Genomic DNA, 26,900 nt, shown 5'->3' on the forward strand with positions numbered 1-26,900 from the left:
CCTCATTAATCCTCTTTTAATCCCCTCCACTGTAGGAGGTAGGCACTCATTTTACACTTCAGGAGACTGAAATGCATATTTCCTCCTTTTTGTTTACTCAGCCCTAGATTTATGGCAGTTTGATCAATAGTCACAGGGTCTTAGTGCTCGCATACTTTCTAGAAGGGTTAAGCTATGTACTTCTCCTTCAGTGCTCTGACAACTATTGTGGTCTGCCCAGCAATGCCTCCGACTGTTTCCAAGACCACCAAGTGCTGTCCAGTCTGTAAACTGGGACTTCAGTGCTCCTCCCGGGTCCTTCTTAGGATCAGCCTTAAATATCATATGCTTCTCAACTGCTGTTTTTAATCTACGATTTATCTGTTCAAGTTACTTGCCTCTTTCTTTTGGGAGGCTTTTTACCCTACCAGCCCTTTATTTGTATTTTTAAAGTTTCTTGCAGTTAAATTCACTTAGCTTTCCCGCTGCTATTTTTTGAATATAGCATCAAAACTGGAAAGACTCAATAAATATAGAGTAAGTTCTGTTTTTAGCTTTAAAAAGCTGTTATATATGTTATGCTAAACATATAAAGCTTGGCTTTTCTTTTGATACACTAGGGATCAAGCCCAGGGCTATATGTTTACTATACAGATACTCTACCACTGAGCTAAATACCTTTTTATCCACCCCCCCTTGAGCTATATTTGTTTTTTTTTTATCTTAAAGAGTAATTCATGTCTATTTTAGATATTGTTGAATATACATAAAACTTCAAAGATGGAAATGTCCCTTATTCCACAACCCTAGGCACCATTTTTTCCTAGTGCTTTTTCTTTTTAAAGCATTATTTCTGAATTTGAATAGTATTTATAGTTCGGTAACCATGTTAAAATACATGAATTGAACTTCCCCATATCATTTAATATTCTGTACAAATAAATAATTTTTAAAAATCTATCCGGAGTGTTTTGGGGGTGGCGAACCTTTTTGCTACTTATTTTTAAGGAGAGACTAATCACACGCTTCTCCCCAGATGGTTTTGTAGTGCCCACTTTAATCTTTCTAAAACATTCCTACTCTCTACCCTGTCCATGCATCTTGAGTGTTGCGTCTGTAATTCGTCTTTATGTTTCCCGGCATGTTCTGGGCTTCCTGGGATACGCCATAGTCCACAGCTGTACAAGTGCCCACACATCCTGTTAATGTTTAACACCACACTCTCCCAGAAACATCACTCTAACCTCCGCCCCCTTTTATTTGTATTTAAGATGGTTTTTGATCATCCTGAGAAAAATGAGCCCTGGCCACCAGACCTAATCAAGTAAACCTCCTTCCCATGGAGAATAGTGCTGGTTCCTGAGGACCTGGAGGGCCTGCAGCCCCAGAGGGATTAGCCAGAAGCAGGTAAGAAATGCCTAGAAGTTTGAGAAAGTGGAGGGTGCCGTTCCTGAGTAGAAGAGCATGAACCTGACTGAGCTGGCAGCGGCCTGGGTCTTTCTTGTCTCACCACAGCTTTGCTGCTTTCCTCAGTTTCTTCCTTTCTTAGTCTTCTAAGCACTTGTTCAGTGAGGGCCAAGGAGGCGGGACAGCAGGTTTGTCCAACTCTATAAACTACAGACAAAAGGTCTGAACTGTTCTATAACTGCCAGCCTTTTATGAGAGCGCTTATATGCCAAGAATTCCATTTGACATTAAACGTGCTTCAAGAAGTAGATAGAGCAGATTCCTTACTTACAGAGGTTTTCTTTATTATCTAGTGTTGGTTTGGTCTCCGTGGGTGGTAATGACTGCAACATTCTTTTTCAAGACGTCTTCTCCAGGTATAAGGATTCATTTGATTAGGCTTTGTCTGCTCACTAATGCCTTACTGAGCATCACTCTGTTCCAGGTTCGGTTCTGGGGCCAGTTGCTTAGACATGATATCAGGAAGCATTCTCCTCTGATAAGGGCTGGGCTCAAAATCCAAGCTTTGTAAACATAGCTTGCTAACAAGTAGGGCTTGTGGTGAAAGTCAAGGGCAGAGAACTCATCAGCTGCGAAGCCTAGAAGTTTACACACTAAGTCTGGTGATAAAAAACAATTAAAGCATATATTGTTTTCCAAAAATTTGTGGAGAAAAGCTCACCTCTCCTTTCCCTGAGGTAAGTGTTAGGTGGGGGTCTTTCTCTGGGTCTCTCTTGCTCAAAGAGCTTTGTAGTAGAATATTATTTCAAGGTGTGATACTTTTGTTTTTGTTACATTTGTTTAACTCTGTGAAGCTGTGTTACTTGCCTGTGTAAAACACCTGATGTTCTAATAAAGAACTGAAAGACCAATAGCAAGGTAGGAGGAAGGATAGGCAGGGCTAGCAGGCAGAGAAAATATATACAGGGAGAAATCTGGGAGGAGAGAGCTAGGAGCCAGAGAAGAAGAAGGACTCCAGGGGCAGCCACCCAGCTACACAGTAAGTCACAGAGTAAGAATAAGAGTTACAGAAGTTAGAGAACGGGAAAAGCCCAGAGGCAAAAGGTAGTCAGGATAAGTTAAGGAAAGCTGGCAAGAAACTAAGCCAAGCTAATGCCGGGCATTGATAATTAAGAATAAGCCTCCGTGTGTGATTTATTTGGGAGCTGAGTGGTGGGTCCCCCGAGAAAAGGGTGAAACCAAACAACAACAGAGCTAGGCAAGTGAGAATGGGCCCTTCAGCTCTGAGTGACCATGAAGAGAAACCCTTGCTTGCCTCAGGTGAAGATAAAATGAAGGGACCACACAAGCACTGTTGGAAGGTTCCAGATGAGTGTGGTAAGGCCCTGAAGGCCCAGGCCAGCTGAGGGCTCTCAGACTGTCATTGGGGTCATCTGTAGAAATTCCTTTTTCCTAAGCATCCCGGGAAAGGCAGAGGCAGCCTCCCCTGAGCCTCTGCTCGGGTAACAGTGAAGTGGGACCCTCCTGCCATGGCCTTTCCCTTAGAACCGGAAGTCACATTCCAACTCACCATTTCCACATCACTCACAGGAGTTAGGATTGCATGTATTTCCCAAACCTACACAGAGATCTCATGGGAGGACCATACTGGATATTATAACACTTAATTCACGTGAAAGAGCCCTAGCAAGGGGAGCCCATCAACGGTGCCCGATGGAGGCTGCTTTGCTCTGAGAGTTTCATTTCTGGGCGCTCTAGTTTCCGAGTTCTGACCAGTGGTTCTCAACCTTCCCAATGCTGCGACCCTTTCATACAGTTCCTCATGTTGTTGTGACCTGAAACCATACAATTATTTTGTTGGTGCTTCATAACTGCGAATTTGCTGCTATTGCAAATCGTAATGTAAATATCTGATACTCAGGAGAGCTGATATGCGACTCCCGAAGGGGTTCCGTCCCACAGGCTGAGAACCACTGCTGCTGCTGTTAACCGGTGGCTACAGACTAATCTGAACTGGAATCCTGGTTCTCGCAGTGCAGTGAGCTGGTGACATTGGAGGAGACTGCTGAAGCCTTAACGTCTTCATTCTCACACAGAGTTGTAAACATTTACTTCATAGTGTCTGTCTGGTGGGACGTTAAGGTAAAGTGCTCAAGTGGTAGGGTTTCTTTTCCTTTTTCTTCGTTTTTCCGTTTGGATTTCTGAGACAAGGTTTCTCTAGGTAGCCCTGGATGTCCTAGAACTCGCTCTGTAGACCAGACTAGCCTTGAACTCAGAGATCTGCTTGCCTCTGCCTGCCGAGGGCTGGGATTAAAAGTGTGCACCACCACTGCCCAGCGTATCTGAATTCTTATCCCCTGAGTACATTACTGTGTCTAAAATACCCTCCATTCCACCTTTCACTCACTGGTATCGTTCCCCACACGACCCTCTTGTCAAAAGGCTGCCCTCCCTTTCAGAGTACCCCTCCAGCCTTTGCTTTGATGTAGTTCCAGCTGGTCAACACATCCTTTTATTTAACGCTCACAACACACCACAGGTGAAGCGAGCAGAGATGACTACTCAGGGGCAGACATATTGGCTTGGTCAAGGTCACTAAGAATGGAATCAAGAACCCAGGCTTCCTGAATTTCCCGTCTAGTGGTTCTACTGCTTTGTCTCAAACAGCCTTATAAACAAGCTTGGTGGGAAAGGACTTCAGACTCCCCGTGTAGACAAAGCCCCAGGTGCAATCGCTTTGACTCATCACAGTGAGTAAACTCTGAAGAAAGAATTTAGTGTTTTCCAAAGGACACAGACCTTGTTTGAGTTCAAAGGGCTCCCATCTTCCATTTAGTTACACTGAGGATTTTGAGAAAACAAAGCAGCCCTTTGCCCAGATGGAAAGGGACTCTCTTTGCTGACTTACAGGATTCCTATTCTCTGTCACAAAATGATGTAGCTACTCAGGTACACGGAATATTGGACTGTGAGGCTGACTAACTCCTGTCTAGAAGTCCCAGATCATAGGCCTTCCAGAACTGTATCCCAAGCGCATGCGGGATTTCTCTGGCTCTTTACACTGATGTCGGACTTCAGAGAATCTGGGTCTTGTGTATGGACGAGTTAGTCTGCTCCCTTTTTGTTTGTTGCTTTCAAGCAGACACGTCTTGGTTTCAGAGAGAGCATGGGCTGCAGGAGTGAAATGATGTGAGAGGCTCTGGTCTAAGCTTTTTGTGTGAGCTGGGGTATAACCAGTCACGAGTCAAGGTCAAGAGTCACGGTGTGCAGACTAAGTCCGAGGAAGATGCATAAATGTTCAGGGCTCAGTGAGGAGTTCAGAGGAATGCTGTCTACATTCAGAGTCCAAACCAAGGCTCCCCCTGCTCCCCCCTTCCTGGCTTGCTCAAGGCTGCATCGTTGGTGGGAGGCAGTCAGGGTGGACTTCCAGTCCACTGATGCTGGACTCTGCTTTGGCCCACCACCCCGCTGCATGCCGCTTTGGATATTCCCTCCATCATCGTTCTTTCCCTGTTGTGCTTTTCCTAGGCTTGGTTCCTGCTCACAGCAGTGGCTTCCCGCCCATACCTGTCATTATGATTCACACCAACTTGAAGAAAAAATTCAGCTACTTCATCCTGGCCTTTCTCCTGTTAGCAGTCATCTGTGTATGGAAGAAAGGGAGCTATGAGGCTCTTAAATTGCAAGCCAAGGAATTCCAGGTGCCGAAGAGCCTGGAGAAGCTGGCCATGGGGTCTGGTTTACAGTCTAGGTCTGCAAGCAGCCAACAAGACCCTAAGCAGGACAGTCAAATCCTCAGTCATCTCAGGGTCACAGCCAAGGTCAAACCACAGCCCTCCTACCAGGTGTGGGACAAGGACTCCTCATCCAAAAACCTCAACCCCAGGCTGCAAAAGATCCTGAAGAATTATCTGAACATGAACAAGTATAAAGTGTCCTACAAGGGGCCAGGGCCAGGGGTCAAGTTCAGTGCAGAGACCCTGCGCTGCCACCTTCGAGACCACGTGAACGTATCCATGGTAGAGACCACAGATTTTCCCTTCAACACTACTGAATGGAAGGGTTACCTGCCCAAGGAGAACTTTAGGACCAAGGCTGGGCCCTGGCACAGGTGTGCCGTTGTCTCCTCGGCAGGAGCTCTGAAATCCTCCCAGCTGGGCAGAGAGATTGGTATGTCAAGAGCGCTCTCTGGGCAGGGACTGGTTTGGGGGAATTTCAAGACCCTAAAACAAGAACCCATGCATACATAGCTTAGAGGACCAGGAGAGTTGTCCCAAGGCAGTGTTTTCAGCTTGGAGTGAGAAATACCCCCAAAGATGTCTAAAAAGTCAGGGACCAAGGCTTAAGCATTTTTTCTTTTAATGTAATTTTAAGAATTGATGGAGTATATTTATTTTAACTGTATTCAATCCACTTCCTCCTTCTCATTCCTCCTATTTCCCCACCACATCCCCTTCCCATCTCCATGTCCCTTCCCCCCTTCTTTTAATGACCGACTTAGTCAAATGAATGCTGCCCACATGCACACGGATATGGTCTTCCACTGTAGTGTGATCCACCTGCCAGGTCCCACACCCCTAAAGAAAACAGTCCTTCACCCCAAAGCCATCAGCTCTTACTCCTTCTCCACTTAGGGGTGGGATCTCCAGTGTCCGCCCCCCGCCCCCCATGCTGATTTGAGGTTGTTGAGGTGATGTAGGTCTTGGATGGGCAACCGCAGCCGCTGTGAGTGCATGAGTGCCATGATTCTGTCATTTCTGGAAGACACTGTTTTGCCCCCGTCCTCCCTGGCCTCTGGCTCTTACAATCATTCTATCCTCTCTTCCATAACATCACTTGAAGGTCTACTGTGTCTTTCTCCATTAGAATATTTTTTTTTAAATCTTTTTCAAATACTGGTGTTCTATGGAGTATTCCATTAAACAAACAAACAGAGATTTATAGTGCTGCCCCAAAGCAAAAACCCTTCAGTGACCTTCAAAATACTTGAAGCAGAGAACTGGACTTTGTTTTCGGGTATCTAAGCTTATGTTTGTTTGTTTAAAATCCTGTGCAGAGTGGGCAGCCACATACCACAGAGGTCAGCCTCAGGCTTTGGCCATCACTTTCCACCCTGTTTCAGACAGGGTCTCTGTGCTTTGCCATCGCTGGGTACCCCAGTCTAGCCACCTATGAGCTACCAGGGATTTTCCCATCTCTGTGTCTGGCTTCAGGTGGGTACTGAGAGCTGGGCCTCACGTCCTCAGGCTTGCGTTTTACTCCCTGAGCTGTCTCCTTCGTTGCAATTCTGATACATGGCAAAGTCTTTTAAGTCTCACCCGGCTAATTTTCAGATTTCTCTTAAAAAGAAAAACCACAATATATATATATATATATATATATATATATATATATATATATATATATATTGTGGTTTTTCTTTTACTGCTAAGTTATATATAACTCAGCAGTAACTTGTGTGTGTGCTCACACATGCGTGTGTGTATACACACGCGTACATGCACTGGATATGGAGGTCAGAAGACAACTTTGTGGAGTTAGTTCTCTGCTGACACCTTTATGTGTATTCTGCAGATCAAACTCAGTGACCAGACGTGGGCAGTAAGTGCCTTTAGCTGATGAGCCTTTGCAGGCCTTCCAGCTGGAACTCTTAAATTTTTTTGGGGGGGAGGGAGGGGGCAAACATAGGCTAACACCAGGTGTTAAATGAATCCTTAAAGTTGCCTGCAAAGCTACCTGGGGATTAGGTGTTTGCAAGTCTGGCTGCCTTTTTCTAATCATGCGCCTGATTCTCAGAGCGCTCTGTAATTGAAAGAGACCCCAGGTCAAAATACACTGTTTTACTATTCATGAAACCCCTAGCAGCTAATAAAGAGCCCAAGTCTGTTTTCATATTGGCAACCCTGCAACTGAGGCCTAACTCATTTGTGCAAAGCCATTTATTTCTGTTGTTTTGAGAGAACTCTGGCTATAGGGAAAGCTTTGCCGTCAGGCTGGGGTCCTGGCGAAGGTGAGGTCATATGCTCCTTTTAATTTCCTTCTGGTGACTGCCAGGGAGAAGGGCCTGGAACCAGGCAGAAACACTCAAAGGGGGAATACAGACCCAAACCGGATTCTCTAGAGCAGGAGGTGAAAACACACTTTCTGTCTCCCCAAGTCCGTAGTGATCCTAATAAGGCCTCCCAACTGGCCAGCCTCACACCCACTTTTGCTTTTACCCTTTTGGTTTCTTTGAATTTCTTTCTAGAAAACTAAACGTTGTTGATTTCTGTTGTGTGTAATAGAATCAATTTCCTTTCTTTTTTTCTTCTCTTTGCATTTGCTATATAGAACAACGGCGTTTAGGATGGTTCATGTTAGATGACCCTAGTTCTTTCTATCAAGTTATTGTCTGGCTAACATTGTGTTCAGGGTGAAAGAGGAAGCCAAACCTCTTTGTAAACTGGAGCCACAGCTTCATTTTAATGCAGTTTTTAAAAAAAACGTTCGAGTTCATTCACAGATTCATCCACACCACAGACTAGCAGCCTGAACCACTGAGGCTCCAGACTTGTTGCAGCATTGAAGCTGTTGGGCATGTCCCGACTATGGAGCCTAGTGATGGCTTCGTGCATGCTGCTTCTAGCAGTGAAGTTCAGACCATCTGAGAGGCTGCTACTTTCCTCCAGTGGAGAACTAGCCCCAGGAATTGGGCTAGAAAAGTCCACTGTGCAGAACTTTGGTGCAGTGGTTCTTAACCTGTGGGTCCCATGCTGGATATCCTGCATAGCAGATATTTACATTATAATCCATAATAGTAGCAGAATGGCAGTTGTGAAGTAGCGACGGAATAATTTTATGGTTGAGGGTCTTCACAGCGTGAGGAACTGTGTTAAAGGGTCTCGGCCTTAGGAAGGTGGAGAACCACTGCCGTGTCGGTTCTCTTCCATCCATGACGAGATTGTTGGCTAGAGAGACTCCTTCCTCACTGTCTTGCCTCCAGTAGTCCCACAGATCAGACTATTGTGGCTCCATAATCATTGGGACCTTTTAAATGTTATTATTGTTAGAGTATTTATGAATATAAACTACGTAGATAAGTTGAGAATTTTATTTCAAGTAATAGCATATTTTTAACATACTGCCACCAATAAGAATGACATATTGTGTACTCACTGTGTGCTTGGCATACCTGCTTTTGTCTTGTTTTTACATTTTATTTTTGTGCATGGGTGTTTTGTCCACATGTGTGTCTGTGCACTATGTGTGTGATTAGTGCCCATGGAGGCTGGAAGAGGGCATCAGATCCCCTGGAACTGGAGTTACAGACAGTTGTGAGCTGCCATGTGGATGCTGGAAACTGAACCTGGGTCCTCTGGAAGAGCAGCCAGTGTTCTTAACTGCTGAGCCATCTCTCCAGCCCCCCAGTTTCAAACACGTAACATTTTTGTTCACTGAGGATTTCATCCCCACACACAGTTTATTTTGATCCTATTCACACCCACACCCACCCTTGTCAGACCCACCCCTGGCTCCTCCCAACTTCCAGTTCTCTAGTCATCGAGTTCAGTTTGGTTGCTCATGCACTCATGGGTGTGGGGCCATCCACGGCGGCTTCGTCTACCCTCTAGGGGCTACACCCTTAAAGAAAGCTGACTCATTTTCCTTTAGAAGCCATAAACTCTTGTGACTTTTCAGCTAGGGGCACACCTCCCCCTCCCCCGCTCCAAGCTGGGGTGTGGACTGGTTTTGTCCTGTGCAGCACCACCCGCTGTCTTAGGCCCACAACAGTGAGCTAACTGTGGAGGCCCAAGAGATTTGCACCACTTGGTCGCGAGCAGAGTAGTGGCCACATGACCCAAAGACACCCATGGTTAGTGTTTCTTCTCTTATGTCTCATAATGATAGTGAAGTGAATTTGGCTGGCTTCATCCTTTCTTGCTTCCCCAGTGGAAAGAAAAACAGCACCCTGAGGCAAAAGCAAGAAATGAGAACTCCGCGGAGAATGGTGGAGTGTGTTGGGGTGTGGGGCCCAGTGGGCGGAGAAAGGGTGAAGACTTAGGTCTGAAAGATCCAGGAATCAGCATGAGAGATGACACGCTCCATAAGGACTTTGGATTTTGGTCTTCGGTTTAAAAAAAAAAAAAAATCAATCCCAACTTCATGCCCCAGTCCAGTGCTGATCTGTGCTGAGCTGTGCATCTTTTTGCTTCTCTTTATTTTCCTTTCCCTAGCCCAGTGGTTCTCAACCTGTGTGGGTCATAACCCCTTTGGGGGGGGGGGGTGAATGACCCTTTCACAGGGTTGCCTAAGACCATCAGAACATACAAATATTTACAGTACAATTCATAGCAGTAGGAAAATTACAGTCATGAAGTAGCAACGGAAATAACTGTATGGTTGCGGGGAGGGTCATGACAACATGAGGAACTGTATGAAAGGGTCGAAGCATGGGAAGGTTGAGAACCACCGCCCTAACCAGTTCCCTGTCTGTGTTGCTCTACGCATTGGCTGTGCTTTCTGGTTGGAGGGACTCCTGGCCATGCCTGACTATCTATCCTTCCGGTCTCAACACTGAACCGCCTCACTATTAAAAGGAGAGTTCCCGAGTGCCTGTGTCACGGCATGAATCATAGTCTGTGACAGGCGTAGATTGCTGTGTATACCTTCTGTCTCCATGCAGTAAAATACAAGGTCTTTGTGGGCAAGGATCTTGTCTGTTTTTTTTTTTTCTTTCCCCATATCATTGTCTGTAGTGTCTAAAACTGTGCCTGGCATTGTAGTCTTCAATCGGTATTTTCTGCATGAAGAAACGATCATCCTTTCTAAGGCTCAACATCAAGGACCTATCCAAAACTTTCTGCGAGGAGGAGCCTCCTCCATTATTCCCTCCAAACCTCCCCCCCCCCCCCCCGTCCCCTTCCCACCTGCCTCTGGAAGTTGAAATTTTGGGCTGTGTCAGTGGGTCTGCCCTGCCTTCTGGCTTGTCTGGAGCCGGCTCAGGGGAGCACTAGCTTGCATCTGGGAAGGAGGAAGGTAGGGCTCCGTTTCACTTAGTGCCCCCCGCCCCCCATGACCTCTGGCTGTGGTTTTCTGGGATCCCATCAGGTGGGACTTTCCAATTCTGGTTTTCCTCTCATTTCCCTTCAGTTCTGTGAGATGGAGGTGGGGGGGGGGGGGGAAATGAAGCGGAGGGGGAGGGGGAGGGGCTGATTCCCTCCCTCAGTCTATTTGCTGGCTGTTAGGATGTTAGGAGAAGCAGTGTTCCTCTCCTGCAGGGCACAGCTGGGAACAGTGACCTTCCTCTGATCAGAGTCTCTGCTCCTCCTGCCCTGCTATGCCTTGGGGTGGAAACAGCTCCAGGCAGCCTCTATGCACCATGAGATAAAAATGTCATGTAGTTTGATCTCCCCTTCCTTCCTCTTCTCTGTCTTTCTTCCTACATATTGCTAGCACTCACTCCCCCACCCCCATTTCCATTTCCTGTGGTTTACAGATAATCACGATGCAGTCCTGAGGTTTAATGGGGCACCTATCGCCAACTTCCAACAGGATGTGGGCTCGAAAACGACCATTCGCCTGATGAATTCTCAGGTAAGAGTTCTTTCCTGCAGATGGCGCACCAGACGAAAGCGACTACAGTGTGGGCCGCGGTGCTGAGGGCATCCACATCACAGCTGCCGGCTTGATTCAGTTTCTGGACCTCCCGGGTCCCAGATATACGTCACTGAGGAAGGGACAAAGATCCCATGGCCAACCTTGTGATGTGTCCTTAAAATGTCTCCATGCTGGTAGCGTGTATGGATGGAGCTGCCTAGGGTCTAGGGAAATGGGATTCTGGTTTTCCTTGTAACCATGCAATTGTGCCTGTAATTTATGGCAAGAGACAACAGAGTCCAGGGCATCCAGGAGAGGAGGAGAGAGAAGGAGGAAGGCTGTGAAAAGGGAGCAAGGATCCACGTAGAGCTCGCACCAACATAGGACACACCCCCGCCACCGGAGTCTATAGACCATGTCCTAGAATCCACGCATTGCTTCCTGGGTTTCCCAAGTCCTTCCCCAAAGTACTTCTGAGTAGTAGACATGCTGTTTTCTCAACGCCAGCAAGAACTTTAGACCCGTTCTTGCCAAAATTCCTGTTACTAAATTTAGTGACAAACACTGAATTATACATAGCCCGTAGCCAAGCTCAGCGCTGCACACACGCAGTCCCAGCCACCCAGGAGACTGAGCCAGGGTTAAGACTCCATCTCTAAATAAATAAACCAGTTCTGGGCAGGGCCTCCAGGCCAGCACTGTTGGCAGTGAGGTTTGCTCTCCCCTGAGCAAAGGCAGGAGCCTTAGCCGTTCCTCGGTCAGTGTCTCATCTCTGTCTGCCTCTGAGGACTCCAGGGCCTGGAGAGGACCAGAGGAGCCCCGCCAGCATGTGGCTAGTATAGAGCCCTGCTGCTTTTCCTGCAGCAGGGCCCTGGTGCAGAGTGTGTCCGCATCAAAGCTGCCGGCTTGATTCAGTTTCTTGATCTCCCAGATACGTCACTGAAGAAGGGGCAGTGATCCCATGGCCAGCCTTGTGATGTGTCCATAAAAAAAGAAAGGAGCTGGACCCTGCACTGCTTCCTGTACAGTGTTCTTTCTGGGTGAGGCCCACAGTTGAAGGGGGGACAGAGGAGGCACAGAACTGCTGTGCATGCAAACTTGTTTCTTATTTTTTTCCCCCTGTCATATCTTCTTTTGGGCGGAGAATATCTTGCTATGCTGCTCAGGCTGGCCTTGAACTTTCAGTTCTCTTCTCAAGTGCAGAGAGTCACCTGCTTGAGTCACCATGCCCGGTTTTAAACCTTTGTGTTTTTGTCATTTTAATTTAAAGAAGCCGTCACTCTCTATCCCGGTGGCATCTCCAGTGTCCAGGTATTTTCAGTGTCTCTGTGATTCCACCTAGGGGTTTTTCCTTTGTTTTCTTGAGACAGGATCTCTCACAGGGACCTGGGGCTGCAGATTCAGCTACACTGGCTGACTTGCAAACCCCAGGGATCGATCTCTGCCTCCCCGGCACTGAGGTTACAGGAGCATGCCATTATGCCCAGCTTTTCTTGTGGGTGCTAGGAATGGAGCGCGTGCCCCTGGGCACCTGCAGCAAGCGTTTTACCATCTCCCTAGGGCCACAGTTTGGATTTCTATATCACTTTGTTCAGCAACAAAAGAGATAAATGTTAAAGAAATGGTTTGGTTAGCAAGATTCTCTGGTCTTGACTCCAAAAGGGGCTGGATTTGGAACAATACCAACAGGGAGGCCTGCCTGAGGGAGGGATTGACAGGACAGAGAGACAAGAAGTGAGAGATTCTCCCTAGCTGGGGCTGGCCTGAAGGAAGAGCGTGGCAGGACTTATGTTGCCTGGTAGAAGGGGGTGAGTCTGAGCTTCCCGGTGGCTCAGATTCACACACCTGAAAATCTGGTGTGCAGCTAGGATCTTTTCCCCTTCTGAAACCTCTTTACGTTTCGCCTCTAGTGTTTCACCTGGTTTTCTTCTCATGCCCCAGACACAGGAACCCTGAGCTGGGAGCACCTTAGGGAGCACTGAGAGCTATCTTCTGCTTCCATGTGAGACGGACTGACTGACGAGTGTGCGCACACGCGCCCATTCATTCAGCGAGTGTTTAGAGTATTAGGTACGCGGCAGCAGTCAGTTCTTGGCCTCGGCAGTTAGCGTGCCTGAGGGCTTGGCAGGACAGCCCTATCTTTTCCTAGCAGAATCATCACGCATAAGTTCACTCTCTGAAGAGGGGAATAACAGTATTTTCCTGATAGAGTCATTGTGAAATACAGATGAAGAAGACGTGGGAGGTATTTAGTGTTACATAACAGATCTCACACAAGAGGGGGGGTGGGTGCCTCTGAGTGAGCACAAGAGAGAGAGAGAGACAGAGACACAGAGAGGGCCGTGATGGTGTGGACTTCAGAAAGGATGCTTGACTGATGGCGACAGTGAAAATCTGTCACATTTGGTGGCTGCTGGTGCTGGGTCACTGAAGGTGGCCGGGGGGTGGGGGGGGTAGGGGCGGGGGGGGGGGGGGGAGCCATCACCTGGTTCTGGAATGTGGGCGCTTCCTAGCTCTCAGGACAGTCCTTGGCATGGAGGTCTCTAAGTCAGCTGCTCTTACTGTTTATCTGCAGACAGGGAGCTGGGCGTGGAGAGTGCAGTCCTGAGTGGAGCAGCCTCAGCCTCTCTTTTCTGACCACCCATCGATAAAATCAAGTACTCTCACACAAAGGAGCCTCAAGTTACAACAGAGAACTTCAGAAGGGGGTGGGGACGTGGAGCTAGCGGGGAGCCCTGCCAAGGAAGTCAGGATGGCTTCTTTGGGGACGTGCTACTCAGCTATGTATGGGGGTGGGGGAGTAAATGATGACGAGATGGGCACATGGCAGCAGCTTGGGTGGGAGCCTGTGTGAAAGCCCGCTGAGGACATGGGAGGACGTAAGAAGAGGGAGGTAGCGGTAGGTTGTGGTGAGACATAAAGGTAATCAGACGACCAAACACTTTTCTGTCATCATCTCATTTGGAGTTTGTAGCTCGCTGTCGTCCATCTGGGCAGAGGAATTGTGGTGTCCAGAGGGACTCAGTTAGGAGGGTCCTGCTGCCTGTAAAAGTGCGCTTGGACCAGAGTAGAGACTGCACTTGAGAACTATAGGGGGTCAGCTGGGTGGTTCCGTAGATTAAAGAATTGTTTTAAGTACACCAGTGTGGTTTTGGTTGAAACAATTGTTACTCAGGGTCATCTTGCTCACCTGGCAGGATTTTGTTTTCTCAAGAAGAGCTGCCCCCTTGAGTTGCCTGTTAAAGGCGTGGTACTTGAGATGGGGATAGGCCTAATGGATGGTTGTTAAGTCAGGGTTGTCTCCTGTGTTATGGGAATGGGGTCCAGTGGCAGGTCAAACCTGGCGAACAAGTATTGACATCTTTGCATCCTAAATTTTGCTCTGACAGGCCTCTTTAGAAGACTGCTTATACAGGGTGTACTTTGGAGGCAGTGCTCCCTGAGGTGAATTCTACTTTGTGTGTCTCTTAGTAGGGTTTCTATTACTGTGAAAAGACACCATGACCATGGCAGCTCTTATAAAGGAAGACATTTAATTGGGGCTGGCTTACAGTTCAGAGGTTTAGTCATGGTGGGAGGGAAGTATGGCGGCATGCAGGCAGACATGGTGCTAGAGAGGTAGCTGAGAGTTGCTACATCCTGGTCTTCCAGGAGCAGGAAAATAATTGTGAGCCACTGAGCCTGGGCTTGAGCCTCTGAGACCTCAATGCCCACCCCCACAGTGACACACTTCCTCCAACAAGGCCACACCTACTCCAATAAGGCCACACCTCCTAATAGTTTCACTCCCATGGGCCAAGCATCCAAGCACATGAGTGTATGGGGGCCATTCCTATTCAGACCACCACAGTGTGACTTAATGTCTCCTAAGCAAATCTATGAGTAAATCCTTTATAACATCCCTTCTATTACTCTGAGTTTCTTCTCCATCACTGTGACCTAAACACACAAGACCCACTTAAGGGGAAGGACACTTTGGGCTCACAGTTTCAGATGGGTCAGCCATGGCTATTTGGTCCTCCTCTTATTGGCCCAGAGTACTGCAGTGGGAGCATGTGAGGTAAGAGCTTCTTCACTCCATGGTTGAAGAAAGGGCAGAGCTGGGACAAAATGGTTCTTCAAGGACACTTCCCCAGTTACCTACTTCTTTACCTAGACCCTGCCTCCCAGAATTTCCAGAAGCTGTCCATACAGCACCCCAAATAACACCACCATCTGCGGGCCAAGCTGCCGGCATGTGAGCTGTGAGCGTCTTTTGTAGCTACTTCCTATCCAAACAGTGGCAAGGGCAAGGATGCCATCCCACACTTCTAGCTGGGGTTTATTTAAGATGTCTTTTAGGCATCTGTAGAGAGAGGTCAGGTAGACATTTACCCAAATAGGGGTGGGGTTTAGGCAGCTCTGGATGGGAGAGGAGGAGCTGGGACCGGTCTGCATGTATGTGGTAAGGAAACAATGGGGTTGATGTGTGTGTGTGTGTGTGTGTGTGTGTGTGTGTGAGAGAGAGAGAGAGAGAGAGAGAGAGAGAGAGAGAGAGAGAGAAGAAGAAGAAGAAGGAGGAGGAGGAGGAGGAGGAGGAGGAGGAGAAGAAGAAGAGAACAGAGGCAGAGAAGGACAGAGACAGACAGACAGAAAGACAGGGAGGAGAGAGGAAGAAGGGAGGTCCTACCAGGAGCTTAGGCTGACTAAGAAGAGAGAAGATGAGCAGTGAGCTGTATCAGCTGCTGCTGAGGAGCCAGTTCAGGTGAAGGCTGAGTGGCATCTTCCCTCTTTAGCAGGAGTTTTTGGGTTTGTTTGTTTGTTTTGAGAATTCTGGTTGTGTATGACCGGGGAGAGATGGGGCTTGAGATGTCCAGGGCCAGTGTATCCCTGTGCCATGTCAGCAACTCAGACACATGTTTTCCTGTTGTATGGACTACCTGTAGGAAGACCTCCCAGGAGGCCTGCATAAGGCAAATTCTATTCTCCACCGGCAGGGCTGTCCCACACAGAGTAGCTGGAAGCAGCCCCCACCTCAGATTTGCTTGAGCTTTTAAAGGCAAAACTGCAGTTGTGTGATTACAGAAAGGTGGTTGTGGACATCAGTAGGAAGCAAAGTGTTGTTTACAGCAGTGGAGAAATAGCAGAGACTCAGGCTTCTCGTAGCCTTGAGGTCAGGGACGCATTGTATAGACGTTTGTGTAACCAGTGACCATTTTAGCACTTGAAGTTTTTCCTAAGAATTCTTTCACGAGACAGCATAACTCTAGTTTAGTAGCCCCCTCATTCTTCTCTGGTTCTCGTAGAATGAGTCGAATGATTGAGTCAGTCTGGGGGATTTAATTTTAGGGCCCCTGGTATCTCTAGTGTCTTTTTCTTCTGATTGGCTGGGGGGCGGGCAAGATAGAAAGGGGTAAACATTGACACCCACCAATGAGCATCAGGATGCATAAAACAAGACAGAGAAAAATAAACACCTGCTTTCCCCAGGTAAAATCTGATAATCCTGAAGGGAGCTGTCCAATCAGATCCCAGTGCTCGTCTTGAGTAACCCCTTCTGCAAGCTTTTATAGCTCTCTAATTTTTTTTTTTTAAATTTTAATTGAATTGCTTCTGTCAGATTAAAACAGCCCATTTCTCTAACTTCTGAGTAGTAACAGTAGGTAATCCATAGTGGTTCTATTATCTAGTACAGCCTGTCCATGCTCTTTTTGTTCTTTATTTAATTAGGCGGTAGCTGTGGATGTATCGTTTAAACCTTTAGCTATTTTACAGGTCATCTGGCTAAGCTCCTTATTGGTGTCTACAGCCTGACTGGGAAGACCTACTGCAGGAGAGTGATGGCCACAGCCTCAGGTTTTGAGAGAGGGCTATTTTGTCATCACAGTTGTGGAGACCCACCGAGGTTTCCTAGTGAGAACTTACTCAGGATCCGAGAATCTGAGCTTGCTTTACCCAGCAGGGCTGCATAATGGGATGGCTTGACCATGGACATGGTTACCAGGTGTTTGGAAAGGTCTGCACCTGCCTGTGTGGTGTGCTCTGATTTAGCAAGGGGGAGGTCTTTTGCCCCGCCCCCTGGCATTGTTATAAAAGTCCTTTTGAAGAGCCAGAAGGGGCTGGTGGATTTTGATCCAGGTCCTCCCGAAGCTATCCTGTGTTTCTGTCTGTTTCCTCTCCACTATCTTTCTATCTAAAAGTTTCTCATTCCTCCTCCTCATCATAAGAACCCTTTAAAAGGTGGGAGCTGCCCCCCCACATGCAGTCTCTAGTTAGGGGCTTGCACTGTCTCTGACATCAGTGTCATATTGTGCTTCTTTCTTCCTGGACCACTGGAAAAATAATAGACAGTCTCCTTAAATATCAATGGGCATTGTGAGACAAGTTAAAAGGAATATAATTATAGGTGTATAGGAATATAATTATAGGTGTATTGTTCATAAGTGAAAAATCATCCTTCAGGGAAAGAAATATGACTGGCCCATAGAGGACGGCCTCAGTGTGGGAACAATTTTATTTGTCCCTTGGGAATGTGGAACATGTCTGGGGGCAGTTTTGTATTTTAGTACATATGCCATTTGGATGCACTATAACCCAGGGAGTATGGAGTTCTGTGGCATCTAGTGTTTGTCATTAGAGGCTCTTCCCCAGTTGTAAGAATCTTTATAACTGATGGTCTTTAGGATACCTGTCGAAGAGTTAACCTGGTTAGGTTGGCAATATCCTGGCCAAGTTTACAAATGGGTGTAAGACATGTGCCTAACATACATTCAGCATTTAACTTCTCTTTTAGACAGAAGTCAGTAGTACTTACAATATGATCTAATTTTACCCAGGTGCTATAATGTAAACACTGTCCTATTATAACAGAATTTTATTTCTATTTCTTTTTGTCCTAGAATTGGGTAGTTAAGGCAGAGAAGATAGTAGAAAGGGGAACCAAATTTGAGAGTACTCAGATGTTTTTGTGTTTTATATGGAAATTGTGACCAGGATCCACCTCTGGGAGCCAGGTGAATTTAACCTTTAAAGGCTCCTTCGAATGAGTCATGGTTCACTCACTGGCCAGGAATGTCTGTTGCTCACTTGAGCTGGGTCTGATGAATCCAGGAGTGGATGTGATAGGAACCACAGGATATGTATGATCCCTTCCAGCGAGGCTCAAGTGTCTTTTGGATGATGTCTCTTTTTTTTTTTTTTTTTTTTTTCGAGACAGGGTTTCTCTGTGCAGCTTTGTGCCTTTCCTAGAACTTGCTTTGTAGACCAGGCTGGCCTCGAACTCACAGAGATCCACCTGCCTCTGCCTCCCGAGTGCTGGGATTAAAGGCGTGCGCCCAGCTTGGATCATGTCTCTTAACCCAGACAGTGTCACCAGCCTGGTAAGGGTGGGGTATCATGTTAGAGTCTCTTGGCTGAGTTTCTCTTGAGATTTTGCAGACATGCTGAAGAACCTGTTGCAGGGCCCGCAGGGCCTAGAGAAAGGAATGGTTAGAAATTTCCACTGAGTGTACATCTGGTAGTATAGGTAGGAGAGGAGGAAGTATGCCAAAAGGAATTTCAATCATAGAAGAATCTCCCTCTCTAAGGAATGTACCTACCCGGAAGCTGGTAACTGGAAGGAATAATTTCAGCAGTTAAAGTTTTTTCCTTAAGAATACTTTCAGGAGATGGTGTAACTATAGCTCAGTAGCCTACTGCAGTGGCTCTCCACATTGCCAGGATTTATTGAGTAACGGTAAGCTCATAAGCCACAGTGATGTCATCGGTGGCAATTTAAGTGGCTGCTGCGGTGGTGTTCAATAGGTTTATGAAGCCTTAAGGGGGGAAGCTGGTAGAAATACAAGGGCAAGATAATTAAATCAACCCCAGCATCCATGCCAGGTGACCCTCCACTGTCTGTCACTCTGGCTTAGGGGCACCTGCACTCGTGAACACACGCCCCTGCACACAATTTAAAATGATAATAAATCTTAAAGCCTAGAAAATGTTGACTTTGTCTCACAGTGAAATTTGAAGCTGTGGGAGACAGCGCATGATGGCTGGGAGGAAAGTCGCTCGCTTTGTGTCTGGGACTAGGGGAAGAGCAGCAGGGTACCCAAGTGCCCTCTTCCAAGACATGATCCTAACAAAGAAGTGTATCTCCTGAGGAAAAACAGAACCTGACTTCCAGATTATTGGTCTAAAAGCCAATGCGGCTTTCCTTTTTGCTCCTAACTATATTTTGCTGCATAATTTAAGAACTTTAGTGCGTTAAAATTATTCATTTGTGTTTGGTGGGGACACACAATGTGTGATGATGTGATTATTTTCCCTTATTGACTGGAAGGAGCGAAGACAGATGCTAATGGATCAGAGGTATGTGTTGTTAGAATTCAGTTGCTGGAAATTCGGTCTAGAGTGCTGTAACTTTAAAATATTAAACTAATAATTTCAATGCACTAGTTTCTTAAATGATGCAACAAAAAATAGAGTTATGAGCAAAAGGTAAGATCAGAGGTGTGTGTTGTTAGAATTCAGTTGCTGGAGATTCAGACTATTAAATGCCATCCCTATAATTAATACTTTTCCTTCTATTGTCTCTCTTCATCCTATTTTCAAAAGAAAAGACCATTTGAATGACATCTGCCTGTTAAGGTTCACTGAGACAGTATTGTTAATCCTGCCAACTGAGAATAAGATGACTACCACAATTTTTGAGCCAAATTTGAAGCAAGCTTTATTAAATACAGGCCAGGATGATGGACACTGGCCAGGTCTATACTCAGGATTCCAAGGGTGTGTCCCCAAATTACATTAGTCAGAGGCTTATAAAGGCAAAATCCACAAGGCTATGTACTTTCCACCTTTGTCCAGTCAGGGGCAAGCAAATCCTGATGTACTTCCTGCCTATGTACCTCTCACCTACTTGTGTTCAAGTACATTCCATGCAGTTGGGGCAACCAACCTTGTTTACATAAGTGAACAATAGCACCCAGTATTTCGGAAAGTTATCTGTCCTCAGGCAAGTGGGGCTCACAGGTTAGAGCAGTGGTTCCCAAACCCCGTGGGTTACGACTCTTATGAGGTCAAATGACCCTTTCACAGGGTTGCCTAAGACCATTGGAAAACATAGATAATTAATTACATTAAGATTCATAACAGTAGTGAAATTAGGTATGAAGTAGCAACAAAAATAATTTTATGCTTGGGGATCACCACAACACGAGGAACTGTATTAAAGGGTTACAGCATTGGGAAGGCTGAAGACCATTTTTGTTTTATAGGCAGATGGGGAAACAGGCTGTACTTGCCTGTTTGACCTGTGAGAGGTGGATTCAAGTTGTAACTCCTTGAAGCTTACATGAACTTTCTTAGTGTACCAAAAGAGATAAAACTTTTAGATATGTTAGTATCATCATTGTAGTCTGTGCTGAGATCCATGTTGTAGAAAAAGCAAGCTAACAGGTATCTGTAGCACAGCTGGAGTAGACTCAGGCCAATAGCAAAAGCCATGACTTTGGGTGAAAAAGCATGAACATTCTTTTCTCTGTCCAGAGGGCTGGACGGATCTATAGACTGGACAGAAATGTTTTTAGCCCAGTGAGAAGCACCTTTACGTCTATACTTAGAAGACAACCAATAGAAATTTAAAATCTTGAACTTGTGACTGATAATAGTGGTCAGTGCTTTACCAGCTTATCAGAACTCCATTGATCAATGTCAAAACTCCGACCTTTTGAGGTCTTAGTATAATATTGGCACAGTGAAAAGGAAAGAAGTCTGAAGCATTTGTTATTTTTCACATACCTTAAATAACTTCCTTAGACCTTCAGAACTCACTTAAGCTTTAAATTCCTTTCTTAGACCCTTGTAACTTTAAATCTTTCTTTCCATCTAATCATTTACCAGAGCCAGGAGTCGTCATTACTGAGAGCAGTCATTGCAAAGCAACTTCATTTTGTGTGGGTGTACAAGAGGTTTATTGGGGAAGTGGGGCCGGAGGAGTGGAAGAATGAAAGACTATCTCAGAGTGGAGACATGAGAGAGGCAGGCAGACAGACAAACAGACCAGGCAAGAAGAGAGACAACAGACAAGAAAGGTAAGAGAGAGAACTGTGCCTGGCGGACACTTTTCAGGGGTGCACATGACAACTGGTGATGATGTAACTGTCTTGGCAGCCAAGGCAGGCTGCTGCCATGGCGGGAACTAACACTCCTCCATTTTGTTTATTTTAAAAGGTGAGGAACTAGGAAGAGGGGTAGCTGGTGAGGTGGGAATGGGGCAGTTGTGTTCTCTAGACTGCTTTCTGTTATCTGGGGGCATCAGCATCTTTGGGGGACCCGAGAAAGCTGGGATAGCTGGATATTTCACTCGCTGTCCAGGCTCTGTGGGTCCGTTCAGCACTAGGAAAGTGGAGTCCTAGTTGAAGCAGTCTCTGAGGTTGGACCACATGGGGGTAGCCATTTTGAAGCTGTCCAGGATGCAGATTTTTGAGGGGACCTGGCAGGATACTGGCAGAAGATAAAGTTAAGAAGTTTTAGGGGAAATTTTTTTCTTAGGTCCTGGTAATTGAGGGAGGGGAGTCCCAAGACCTGGGAAAGGTAGGGGGAGATCACACCCATTGGAATAGGTAGTGGGTGGGGAAACTTAAGCTGTTGATTGACAGTACTTATCTGGGATCCATTTGACCTGTTTGAGGTGGATTCAAGTTGACTCCCTGGAGCTTACAAGAATTTATTGAGTTTACAAAAAGAGGTAACTTTTAGACACATTAGCATCCCCACTGTTGGTAATCTGTACTAAAGTCCCATTGTAGAGAAGGCAGTAGACTCTCACCTTTGAGTGATAGAGACACAAAAATGATTCTGGTTAAAAATATTAACACTCTTTCCTCTCTCCAAAAGACTAGATGTGTATAGATAGATTATACAGATGTTTCTTTTTATCACAATGAGAAGCAATTTAAAGTCTATACTTAGAAAACAACCAAAGGGAATTTGAAATCTTGAGCTTGTGACTATGATAATATAGTGGTATAGTATAATGGGTGGTACTCTGCCAGAGCTACATAAAAAGCTTATCAGAACTCCATTGGTTAAAGTTAAGGCTGAACTTTTGAACTCTTAATTAAACAGTAGCATAGCAAAGAAAATAAAACTGAAACACACTTATTCTTTTATACACCTTGAATCATGTTCTTATCACCACTTAAGCTTTTACATCCTCAGGCCTTTATAACCTGCATTTATACACCTTAATAACTTGGATTTACACACCTTAATAACTTGGATTTACACACCTTAATAACTTGGATTTACACACCTTAAGTCACTTTCTTATCACAGCTTAAGCTTTCACATCCTCACATCAACTTTACACCTTAAAACACCTTCTTCCTATCTAATCATTCACCAGGAGTCCCAGGTGGTTGATTACTGAGGGCACTCATTGGAGAGTGAGTTCCTTTAATCTCTTTTCAGAGTCTGGTAACAAGATTAAACTGTGTCTAGAGCACTAGGAAAGTGTGGTCCGTGGCCTGAATTTTACACTAGCCTCGTCTTCACTAGCCTCGTCTTCAAAGCCATCACTAGCCTCGTCTTCAAAGCCATCAGAGTTCTGAGAAGGATAAATTTCACCTGAGTAAGCAGATGTGCAGACTAAGCAGCTTCTGAATCTACTAAAAATGACAGACAAACTGTCTACCTAGACGGCCATTCTAGGTTCCTCCGTGGTTGTTGGGGGCAGAGGTCTCAGAGCAACATCAGTCTTCGGCTGCCAGGGCCAGAATCGCTGACAGACTTTCCTGTGGAGCAGGAACTTGTGTGTGTGAGTTGGGGGAGGTGAGCAGGGACCAACCTACCATGTCTAGGCAAAGCGGGACAGTCGACTCCCCGGTGTCCTGCTTGTCCACAGTCTGGACAGGGTCTCGGCAGCAGTTGAGGTGAAAGGCAGTTTTTGACTCAGTGGCCGGCTTTGCCACATTTAAAGCAAGCTCCAGGTGGAGGTTCTTCTGTGCCCATCATCTTCTTTTGAGAAGATAAGGGTAGTGCCAGGAGCTGGCATGTCTCTCTCAGGAAAAGCTTTTTTCTTAAACATTTTAAATGCCAAATTCTCAGATCTCTGAAGCATTTGAGGACTATTACCTGTTAAGTATAGCTAAATTAGACAAACATTGCTTGTTTCTAGTTACTTGTTTAAGGCTTAACTTTGAAAAACATATAAAAAGTTAAATCTGACCACAACCAAGAATATGATCCTTTATGAGGTGACTGACTATTCACTTGTGTTCCTTACCAGTCTACAACAAGCGGCTTTTGTAAGACTAGGACTTAAATGTTCCATCCCTGTTTAAGGTGACTGACCATTAACTTGCATTTTTAAATTATCCTTAACAGATTACAATAAGTTAGTAGCTTTTATAAGAATAGGACTTTACACTCCATTTTCCATTCCTGTTAGATTTAGTCTTAAAAAAAAAAAAAACCAGCAAATTTTGAAATGATGCTCTTTTAGTATCATAGAAAATGGGCACAGTAAAGAAACTAAAATAGCCATTTTGTGGGCGAAAATGAAACAAGTTTGTTCCAAACTGCCAAGGCTGTCTCCAGAGAAATCCAGAAAAGGCGACAAGGGAAAGATCCCCAGGGTCAACTCAGAACAGGAGAAAAGGGGGCCTGTGAGCTGGGGTGGGACCCATGAGCCAGGGACTGAGGGAGCCCAGAGGCCAGCACTGCCCTTGACAAGCCAATGGACACCATGGCCACATGTTAATGGAAGGGCCACAAGCTCCCCACCAGAGAGGAGAATGACTCTCTTCCTAGCAAAGAGCAACTTTCCTTAAGCGCTGGAGGGAATGGGGGAAATGCCCAAAGGCCCAACCCTGGGAAAAAGGACCCTCCCGGGGCTCAGATACTCCACTATAGAATATTGCAGTGTTTTGTATAGCTTAGTTTATCCAAGTAGCTAAAGCTTAAAGTGAGCAAAGATGAAGCTAGACAGATATTACCGTGAACCTGAGTAGACCTTAGGAGTCTATAAATCTTATTTATCAAGTATATTATTTATCAGACATGTTACCACTTATCTAAGTTCTCTAGAAGCTTGGTGTTGAGCACTTAGCAAAGACATGAGTACTTAGATGTTAATCTCTTAAGTCAGCTTTTGTTAATTTGGACAGGCCTTTATAACCTTAAATTTTTATCATGATAGTATATTCTAAATCTGGGATTGAATCACATATACAGTATGTTGTAGCAAATATAACTTTACGTTTCTATCATCATAAGAAAGTCCATACCAATCCAAAATATTTGAGACTTGTTGCTTGCTTAGTCTATAGAGAGATACACTGAACAGAGCTCATTAGGACTAAGAGTTGTCACGTGATATGTACTTTTCAACTTTAGTAAAGATGTTGCCAGTCATGTAGCCGCCTGCATCCTGATGAGGTCACCAGCCAAGATCCAGGAGAGCCACATGGTTGCTATTTAAAACATTTTTTCCTAAAGAAGAGTTGAACCACATAAATGAAATGTTGTAGCAGATATAACCTTAAGTTTTTATCATCATACAAAAAAAAAAATTCTATCCTAATCCAAAATATCTTGGAGACCTGTTGCTATCTCCTTGGTTAGGCCCATTCCACATGACCACCTTTAATCAAGATGGTGGTGAAGTCACATGACATCCCTAACAAAATGGTGACCAGCCATGTGGCTGCCAGCCACATGTTGTTTATATCCCCAAATGGAATCAGGCACATGGTTCCTTTAATATTACCCATTCATAGATTTTTAACTATCAACGCCCAGTGTTACTAGTTTTAAGTTAACTTTTTCTCACAGATTTTATAGAATTTTTAATTATATCCAATAAACTTATAAATATCGAGGTACAGAATGTTCACATAAACTAAGTCTAATTTATAGAGGAAAGTTTTAAATATAACTTGAGTCTCGAGAAGGGAGAGCCATGATCCAACATAACATAAAACAACCTTAATATCCACACCAAAAAGACACCTGAGCTCCTGCTAAGCTGAATTCAGTGGCCAGAGAACTCAGAGAGACAGGAGAGACAGGAAAACTATCGACCCATTTCTGTCCCAGCATGTTTAAACAACACTTACGGAAACACCAGAAAACACACACAGACAAAACTTCCCAATGACACGGGCAGACACCAACTTTCTCAAGAAACAGACAAAACTTTCCAACAAGATGGACAAAACTTTCTGCAGAAAACAGACTTTGTTACAAGTTATATAGATTTTTAAGTCATGCCCAGTGAGCAACTTACAAATCCTGAGATAAGAGTTTACAGCATGATCTATAGATAGATATAGATCTATACCTTATATGTAGATATATAAGATATGCATATGTAATATATATATTATATATTTGTGTGTGAGAACAGAGTGCAAAGAAATCATAGAAAAGATTTTTAGGAGTGGGGAAGTAGAGGTAAGTGTAGAGCTTAGTGAGTTTAGATGGAAGATATCTGGGGTCATTTGTCTGTGGCAGTGGCAGTTGTTAATGATTTGTGAGAATTTAGAAATAAAGTTTGCCAATTTTGGCCATTGATTTGCACTGAGGCCAGGCTGTTGTGATAAAATCTGAGTCTGTGGAGGAAGGGAGGGGTTTAGCAAGTTGGAACACTGTGCAGGTGTGTTCCCTGTGGGTTCCAAGATGAAGGTGAGGGTGAAGGCCGAGCCGCAGGACTGCACGTGGGAACTGAGAGACAGCATAGTAGGTCTGCAAGCTGGCTGCACAGATGAGAAAAAGCCAGGAGGGAGCAGAAGAGAAGGGATGTGTCCATGTGGATCAGCAGGCAGAAAGAGCCAGAGCCACGTGGAGAATACAGCAGCCTAGAGCTTAAACCTGGGTCTCCCAGGCTGCGGGGAGAGGGGAGCGAGCAGGAGAGGAGATGTCCATGTGGGGGGGCAGCAGGCTGCCGGAGCCCAGGTGGAGGTTAACGCAGGGCAGAGGGAAGCAGCAGCTGAAGAATCGGACTCTAACATTTGAAATCCGATTCAGTCACAGACGAATGATTCATACATACCTTACCGAGGGTTAATCAGCAGACGCTGCGGGGGAACAGGTGTTTGCTGAGCACGCCGAAGCTGGCCTCTCCATCTCTGACTCCCACGTTCCAACACACATATGAACAGGACACTTAGGGAGAAAGAGCAGATAGCAACAAACAGGTGTTGGAACGAAGAAAAAGAGAGTGGAGAATTTTTTTTTTTGTTTTCCTGGCCACTTGGTCTATGGTACCCTGAGGCCAGACCTGATTTGAAAGGGATCGTCAGAGGGTCTCCAACAAACAAAACAACAACAAACAAAGAAGAGGGTCCCAATAGGAGTGAAGAGGTCTATGCCACAGTTCCCATGGATGAGGCAGACAGAAGTCCAAAACCTGAGCACGCTAGGCATTCCTGGAACTCGGAGAAAGATGTGCAAGTTCTTTTAAATAAAGGGATAGTAGAAAGTTACATGTGCAACCTGTGGATCCTTAAATATGGAGCCTGTTAGCCAAATCTGTCTACCTTTTCAGTAGGAGACTTAGTAGCTCTAGAAAAAGCAAGGCCTGATTTTTACATATGAAATGAACTAACCAGGTGGCTGCAGCTTTGGGGACGAACGTGATTGCCTGCTGTTGCCAAAACAGCAACAGTTAGTTACCAACAGCCATCAGAGACCTGAGAAGATAAATTATAGCAAGGAGTATAAACCAAATGACCTCTGTATCAGTTAAAATGACAGACACTCATCAGCTGCCTGGATGATTACCCTAGTAGGCTCCTGTGGTGTTGATGGCTTCATTGGGGGCAGACATCATAGGTCTTCAGCAGTCACACAGGACAGCATAGGCCTCCAGCTGCCAGACCCAGAAGGTCTGAGATTTGCCTGTGGATGAGGAACTTGGGGCCTGCCTGTTTGACTTAGGCAGAGTAAAGCAGGCAACTCAACAGTGT

At 45.5% G+C, this 26,900-nt stretch overlaps 1 protein-coding gene across 8 annotated transcripts in view; it reads left to right on the plus strand.

Annotated features, from left to right (window-relative positions):
- The window catches only part of St6gal1 (ST6 beta-galactoside alpha-2,6-sialyltransferase 1), a 132,492-nt gene that overhangs the window by 83,462 nt on the left and 22,130 nt on the right, over nt 1-26,900 (plus strand). For 6 of the 8 annotated variants that reach the window (XM_006985069.4, XM_076548626.1, XM_042259098.2 and 3 more), the window contains 3 exons: nt 1,251-1,386; nt 4,915-5,556; nt 10,862-10,959. In XM_006985069.4, the coding sequence (XP_006985131.1) occupies nt 4,962-5,556; nt 10,862-10,959 (693 nt within the window). In that variant the 5' untranslated portion in view covers nt 1,251-1,386; nt 4,915-4,961. Of the gene's footprint in view, nt 1-1,250; nt 1,387-1,966; nt 2,124-2,370; nt 2,426-4,914; nt 5,557-10,861; nt 10,960-26,900 lie in introns of those variants that run through there. The other 2 variants (XM_016003636.3, XM_042259099.2) reach the window with 2 other exon arrangements.

The sequence above is a fragment of the Peromyscus maniculatus genome, chromosome 12, assembly GCF_049852395.1.
Source record: "Peromyscus maniculatus bairdii isolate BWxNUB_F1_BW_parent chromosome 12, HU_Pman_BW_mat_3.1, whole genome shotgun sequence".
Taxonomy (NCBI): domain Eukaryota; kingdom Metazoa; phylum Chordata; class Mammalia; order Rodentia; family Cricetidae; genus Peromyscus; species Peromyscus maniculatus.